Here is a 7,954-nt window from a genome sequence, read left to right as displayed (position 1 = left end):
CTGACCTCAAAAACGTTATATATAATCTATACAATCTATATAGTTTGTTCTCGGTTTCCATTGCCCTAAATGACAATCTTTCCCACATTTAACTTACTATTGTTAAAGTGTTGAAAGAGAAAAGCAAAAGACAAAAGGACACACGTATTGCAAACCATTTTAATAGTAGAGTGCCTTTCTGTGTGTGTTGGGGGGGGGGGGGGGGGGGGGGGGTTGGAGTCCAAGTGTTGCTTGTATTGGAATGGATGAGGGGGCAGATGTCTTTGGTCCATACTTGAAGATTGAAGGAGGGGGGTGGTGAATGAATTGTAGACAAGAGAAGGCACTTCAGTTTACAGTTGTCTTTAAACATTTTCAAAAGAACAAGCACATAAGTTCAGACAGGAAGAATTGGATAAAGTAGATTGTTGGGGGAATTCACAACAAATTGATTTGGTGCAGTTTGTTTCGTTCAATTAGGCACACTAAATGTCGTACCGTCTCCCTCAAACAGGGTGTTATTAGTCAGATTCCATTCGTGCGGTGGTGCGCTTCTAAGCGGCTAAGAACAGCCACAGACCTAACACAGAAAAAAAAAATAGTCGCGCGGTATAATTTTTTTTTTTTTTACTGCAAACATTTGACATGGCTACCATGCCCAACATGATATCTTTGCAACATTCTGAGTAGCATAGCATTTATGGGAGCATGTGAAGTAGATTGGGGCTACCGGGTATATAGCCTACATTATACAGCCTATTCACATCTGTAAGCACAGCTAACGTCCTTCTGCATGTTGTTGGAAGACCAAAGCGACAATAATATGAAGTATGGGTAACAAGGTATGTTTCTTGATAATCGTAGATGTGTTGAACGTGAGCGTGTTTCTCCAATAAACAAATGACTAGCGGGAACACGTTTTTGTTTACCCATTTTAGTTAGTTTTACATTTGGAAATGTTAAACCAACTTGACCAAATGAAAACGATAGTCTAAGTGATTTAACTATAGCTCTACATATAGGAAAACACCTCCAGAGATAAACCGTATACTCAACAGTTGAACATAAAAAATGTCCCACGTGAGCACACGTTCTTTAGTTACATATACAATAAAGATTAATGAAAAAAGAGAAAAAAGGTTAATCTAAAATAGATTCTCACGTCAGAAAACAATCACAAGAGTACTTTTTTTTATAGGTAGAGGAAGGAGAAAGGCAGCAGATTGAACTGGGAAAGAAATGATCTTTGGCGATAAACCTATCCAGATAGTTTGGAATGTAGAAAAAGCTGTGAAAGTGAGATACTTACATTTGGTAAAAGAGACTGAGACAGGCATAACTCATTCCCTATGCAGAATGACTAGCTATTAGACAACTGTAAGAAACACTACTGTACATGCTTGAAGTTACCGAAAGTTAATAACTAGCAATGTGTTGTGGAGATACAATGCTATGTATCCCATGTATCTCTGCAATTGAGTAAGATATTAGGATAAATCGGCTAGCAGGAAGATTGTCTGCGAAGCCTTAACTGCTCAAGCACAGTTACTGATGCATATTAACTGATCGGTCCTTACTGTAAGACTTTGTAAACCATTGGACAAGCAAACCGGAAGTACATAGCCTAAGTAGACGTGCAATAACAAAATCACGGTTTTCCTCAGACCAAATACTCCTATGAAAAGAAGACTTGGTAACACTTAAATTGCCCTAAATACTATGTGAATAACAGTAATAACTATTAACAAAGTGGTGATATGGAATTAGTTATTACTCAATTTGAACAAGGAATGTGTCACTTCAGACACAATTACTTGCTTTTGTTCCACTATGTATATTTGTAACAACACATTCTAAATAAGTCACCTGTTAATTACCATTTTTATATCATATACCGAATTTGACCTTGTTAAATACATGGGGCTGCAACCTTCAACTGCACAGGTAATAGCAGTGTTAAAACCATACTGATATAAATAGGACCGTTTAACAACAATTGTGAAGGGGCACAGTATATCTGAACTAGTTGGCCCATATATTAAAGTGAAATGAAAAAACGTGGTCACATAGGAATTTGAACGACTAGGTCCTTGGCTTTAAATCATTAAATCAAGATGGTGTCAACACTGGTATTACCATGGAGTTGATAGTAGATCCTGTGTAACAACGCCACATTTTGGCGTTAACATGGTAATAAACAGCTGACTTTCAAATATGCAATTACCAAACAGTTACAGAGTGGAACAAGAGATTAATAATTATGCAAGATATTATTTATTCACATTACACAAATGGATTGTGTAATGACAGATTATTCTACAATATCATTTTATAGTGAATACTACGCCATTTGTTAATACAGTTATTACTGCTAGTTACACAGCAATAAGGGCACATTGAGAGTGTTAGCAAAGACGTCTGTACAAAAATTTCTAACATATCTTCAACACCAACATAGGTATTCATATGGATAACTTCCTATCAGCAACATTGGAGGTTAGTTTCTCAATTATTTTACCCATCGGGTATGACCCTTTGGTACTCAGAGAAAACAGCTAGTTTGTATGACCTACAACACATGTTGCAGCTTGAAAAGACAACTTTGCTTTTGGGAAATGTCAAACCATACCAAGCCCCATGACAAGATCATTACCAGATCTCTGAAAAGCAGTGCCCTGGAAACTATATTATGCCACCAGGCAGTGAAAATGGGCAACAATGAGGTATTTATCCAGATTTTGTTCAATTTTTGTATACTTTAAAGACTCTTGAATCCTTGCATTGACATTTAAATGTGTCCTAACTCAGCAGCCGTGAAACAAATTCCAAAAAGACCGGATCAGCATTTACAAATTTGATCCGATTTTTCTCATCTCTAGGATGTGGAAAATGGATGTATCAAAAAAAGGGCAACCAATTCCTAAAGCTCACTTTCCAGTAATGTACAAGATCACAAGCGTGCACTTAAGTTTTTGTGATGCAGACATGATCTCTGCATTTCTTGAAAGGCAAAGGTTGCACTGTGATACAAGGCAAGCATGACAAGTGTGTGTGGTTTATGGTCCCGTCTGAAATACACTGAACATTATGAAAGAACAAACATAGACCAAATAACACCTTATTAGATGCACTAACAGATGTCCAAATCCAGACTACAGTTGTAGGGGAGTGTAGGTTCCTTTCTCATACCTGAGATTTGAGAAGTGGAGTCACACATAATAAATATGTATCTAATAAAGAAAACAAGCCCTCTCCGCGGATTACACAAGAGAGAAGGACAGGACAACTATCCACTAAACCATTCTCAATTTACATGTGAGGAAGGTAATAAACAAATGCAAATCAGGCAACATCCTAAATGATTAGCCTTCTGTTTCACCTGCTAGTTCGGATTAACAATGTATTCTTTGTCCATTTCAATGATTACATATTATTTACAGGAACAACCAGTATATGAAAAGCTTTAAATGAATTAGATACAAATAAAATGACGTAGTGTTGATTGTATGCCACAGATGACAGCCTCCTATACATACTAATGGCACCTGTAAGCTTGCCATGTATTGTCTAACGTATGGAACTAGCAAAATAAAATGAAAAGCAAAATAAAATGAAATGGTTGCTTGAGAACAAAAACTATAAAATCTTAGCAGAGAAAGGCTATGAAATAAGACTACAGCTTAAGAATTTTAAACATGGATGCCCTTAAGCAGTACACAAAATGCATTTAAATCATATCAGCCTCCACACAGAACTCATCAGATAACACTGGCCTCTGAAGTAGCAAACAAATCAGACTCACACATGGGGACCTCCTAGCTGCTAGATCAACAGGCATGAACATAAAGGTGTTGACAACTAATTCCAAAGGATAGAGAAAATGGTAGAATATGGGTAGCTAAATTTTCAAGTTTGGAGGATGAACAGATTTGCCTATGGGTGGCACTACAGCTCATTTGACAAAAATATGTAAACTTGTATTCTATTCTTCATCGAAAGGAGTTAGTGATGGGGAAAGGGTATAAGGTGTCGAGGGTGGGGAGCCAGGATTAGTAGGGGGTATTAAGCCAGGGACGTCCGGTGTCAAGGGCAGTGTGTCCGCGGAGGCCTTTGGGGCAGACCGTTATGAGAAGGGTGGTCTTGACGGTAAGAGGAGGATGGAGTGGAGGTGAAGCTGGAGGACTGCATGGGAGCAGTGGTAGGATGGCCAGGCCCATCGGCTTGAGCCTGGTTACCCTGGGGGCCTTGGTAACCTTGGGAGCGGTAGCCACCGCGATTAGGGTTCCTGTCCCGATAGGAGCTGCCGTTAAACCTCTGCCCGCCAGAATGGTACCCTGGGCCTGCCGTGTACCGCCTGTTGCCTTGGAAAGTCTGAAAGGCACAAATAATAAGAAAAATCGCAGCTCGATCACAAAGCGACAGTCCAGCGAAACAACACCAAGACAAATGTTGATTTAGGTGCACTTTTGCAAAAGCTTTGCGAGCTGACCGTTTTGTTGGGCTGACGTCCTTCATAGCCGGAGCCCTGGTGCTGAGGGGGAGGGTTTTCTAGGGATCCCAGGCCAGTGACGGAGGACGAGGTGGAGCTACAGCGGGAGCGGCTTGAGTAGCCCGTCTGAGGGTGGTACACTGGCAAGAGAAGGCACCATGAGGAAACATAGGACACGTTCTGTGACGACATCACTAAACCCCTGACACGTTGTCTTTTAGCTCCTATAGATATCTGAAGTACATTTCAACACAACACAGGGGTAAAAATGAAAAAAAAGTTTAGAGCAAAGCAGTATTGGGGTTGAAAACCAGACTCCTCCATTTAAATCTCTGGTTCGGAAGTTGCGTCGCAACTTCAACAATAGACTGAATCGCCAAGGCCTAATAAAAGAGAACTAAATGGATCTGCTGAAACCTCAAACATGTTGACGCTTTCAGAACATCTCTCCCCTGCATTTCTACCATCGGTGCAAGACAAAAGACGCAAACACAGTGGTTGTTCTAAAACCTGACTATTAATACATGGCTCCAGTTTATTACAGAAAAAAACTCATTTATGTATGGCAGGACGCTCCAAGTAAACAGTGACTTTCAAATAATTTATGCATTTGATTAAAGAAAGTTGCCATTTGACGGGTTAGTGAAAAGTAAGGGTGTCCTAACTTTCACCACATGGAAATAGCATGTTTGTTTGCAACCCTAACCCATTGCATATGATGCCAAAGTCTCTTAAAAAAAAAAAGCAGGTGTCAACTTTGGTTACTGTTGTATCAATAGTGTTGAATATTACATGTTAAAATATGATTTTGGGAGATGTACTTCATCACAATACTGTATATTATTGTGTTCTACAACTCAGTTTCCAAAAATATTGTGATGTTGCGTAAAATGTAAATCGCAAATCATTTAATCCCTATATTTAATTGAAATGAGTATAAAGACAACATATGAAATGTTAAAATAGAGAAATCTAGTTTTTGGAAAAATATGCCCATTTTGAATTTGATGCCAGCAACACATTTAAAAAAGTTGGGACTGGGGCATGTTTATTACGGTCTCCTCTTCTTTTAACTTTTAGCAATCCGTAAGCGTTAGGGAACTGAGGAGCCCAATTGCTGTAGTTTTGGAAGTGAAATGTTTTTCCATTCTTGCTTGACATAGGATTTCATCTGCTGAACAGTTCAGGTCTCCTTTGTCATATTTTTCGTTTCATCCGTTTTACTACGGAGCCATGCTATTGTAATATGTGCAGAATGTGGTTTGGCTAAAATATACAAGGCCTTTCCCTGAAAAATATGTTGTCTGGATGGCAGCATATGTTCCTCCAAAACCTGCATATATTGTTCAGCATTTATGGTGCCTTCACAGATGTGCAAGTCACCCCATACCATCAACGGTGCACTGATAACAAGCCAGATGGTCCCTTTCCTTTTTAGTCCAGAGGACGTGGCATGATTCCCCAAAATAATTTCACATTTTGATGTGTCAGACCCAAGGACAGTTTTCCACTTCGCCTCAGTCCATCCTAAATGAGCTTGGGCCCAGAGAACACAGCAGCTGGAGCTACAGCGGGAGCAGCATGATTATATCTGGTTTCCTCTTTGCATGGTAGAGTTTTAACCTGTATTTGTGGATGTAGCAACAAACTGTGTTCACAGACAACGGTTTTCAGAAGTGTTCCTGAGCTCATGCAGTGATTTCCACTACAAAATCGTCGCTGGTTTTAATGTAGTGCCGCCTGAGAGCCCGAAGATCATGGCCATCCTATTTGGGTTTTTGGCCTTGTCCCTTGCATACAGAAATGTCTCCGGATTCTCAATCTTTTAATGATATTATGTACCGCAGCATGAGATCCCAGAACTTTACATTGAGAAACTATATTCTTAAATTGTTGCACTATTTGCCCATGCAGTCTTTCAAAGAGTGAACACCTCCCCATCTTTATTTCTGAAAGACTCATCTCTGGGATGCTCTTTTTATACCCAATCATGTTACTGACCTGTTGCTAATTAACCTAATTAGTTGTGAGATGTTCCACCATGTTCTTTTTTGTATTACACAACTTTTCCAGTCTTTTGCTGCCCATTTTTTAAATGTGTTGCTGGTAAGAAATTCAAATTGGGTATATATTTTTCAAGGAACAATAAAAATAAAATCAAAAAATGTATATGCTGTCTTTGTACCATTTTCTATTGAATACAGGGTTTAAATGATTTGCACATCTTTTGATTTGGTTTTAATTTATATTTAACACAGCATCCCAACTTTCTTTTGAAACAGGGTTGTACTTAATTCTGTGTGCATAAAAAAACAAAAATCCATCACGTACATTAATTACCCTCAAATAGCAATGCAATACGCTGAAGAAAGATGTCAAATCAAGCAAACACAGAACTGTACCTGATCCAAATCCTGTAATGCTGGTCTTAAGAGGTTCCAGATCGAAAGTGAACTTCACAGCTTTTCCCAGGTCTTCATCGTATTTACGTTCACTCACAAAGTGCTACACAAAGAGGAGACAAGATATCAGAATAACTTTTCAATGTCAAGATCATGGTGATATTGAAATACAACATCCCATAGCCAGTGTTTTAATAAACGTTACAAGGTTGTCTTGACTAGTTAAAGGTTTTACCGCAGTTAACGTACCTTAATGTCAGCACGCAGCTCACTCAGTTGGTCCTCAGACATGGATCCTGATTTGTCAGTTAGCCTGCGGAGCTCTTCTGCTCTCTTTTGACGGCCATCCAAAATGGCCACTTAAACACAGATACACATTATTAGCTGACCATTCATACACTACTCAGAAGCCTTCAGTTATACAGAGATAGAAAATCTGTCGTTTAGTCCTCAAAATGTTTGACCTGGTAACATGAAGGTAAAAAAGAATAAAAACACACTGAAGATTGGGACTAGGTATGTCCTCAACATAATGTGTCATATTATTTGGCCAGCTTTTTAATAAAAGGTTCTATACACTGTATACCTACCTAACTCCAGACGCCAATTCATTTATTTATTTAATAGAACCCAAGTGCTGACCGTTTTCAGGGTGGAGGAAAGAAAAAGAACCCCCCCTCCCCAAATAGTTTTTGTCCACAGAGCAAAAGGTACAGTTTTTGTATCAGTTGCTAAGGAGACACAAATTACTGAAAATACTTTCATCCTTATGAAGAGGGAAAAGCAAGTGTTCACAGTAATACACTCACTGATGCCCTGATCCAGATCTGGGAGGAGATCCCCCAGGACACCATCCGCCATCTCATCAGGAGCATGCCCAGACATTGTTGGGAGTGCATACAGGCACGTGGGGGCCATACATACTACTGAGTCACATTATGACTTTTGATAAAATTTACTTAAGTTAGAATAGTCTGTAATTTCAATTGTTTCCTCTGATTTTCATGATTGAATCCAACCCTCAATCAGTTGGTGATTTTGGTTTCCATTGACAGCTGTTACGTTATTTTGTTCTCAACGAATT

At 39.1% G+C, this 7,954-nt stretch overlaps 1 protein-coding gene across 1 annotated transcript in view; it reads right to left on the bottom strand.

Annotated features, from left to right (window-relative positions):
* Positions 1-326: 326 nt before the first annotated feature.
* Positions 327-7,954, bottom strand: part of spats2 (spermatogenesis associated serine rich 2) — a 27,655-nt gene continuing 20,027 nt past the window's right edge. Inside the window, exons 10-13 of the mRNA XM_010890587.3 lie at positions 7,120-7,229; positions 6,871-6,973; positions 4,469-4,608; positions 327-4,350 (exon numbers count right to left, since the gene is read on the bottom strand). Coding sequence (XP_010888889.1) covers positions 4,063-4,350; positions 4,469-4,608; positions 6,871-6,973; positions 7,120-7,229 — 641 coding nt within the window. The 3' untranslated portion in view covers positions 327-4,062. The remainder of the gene's footprint in view (positions 4,351-4,468; positions 4,609-6,870; positions 6,974-7,119; positions 7,230-7,954) is intronic.

The sequence above is a fragment of the Esox lucius genome, chromosome 12, assembly GCF_011004845.1.
Source record: "Esox lucius isolate fEsoLuc1 chromosome 12, fEsoLuc1.pri, whole genome shotgun sequence".
NCBI lineage: Eukaryota > Metazoa > Chordata > Actinopteri > Esociformes > Esocidae > Esox > Esox lucius.
This window is presented reverse-complemented; position numbering and strand designations above follow the sequence as displayed.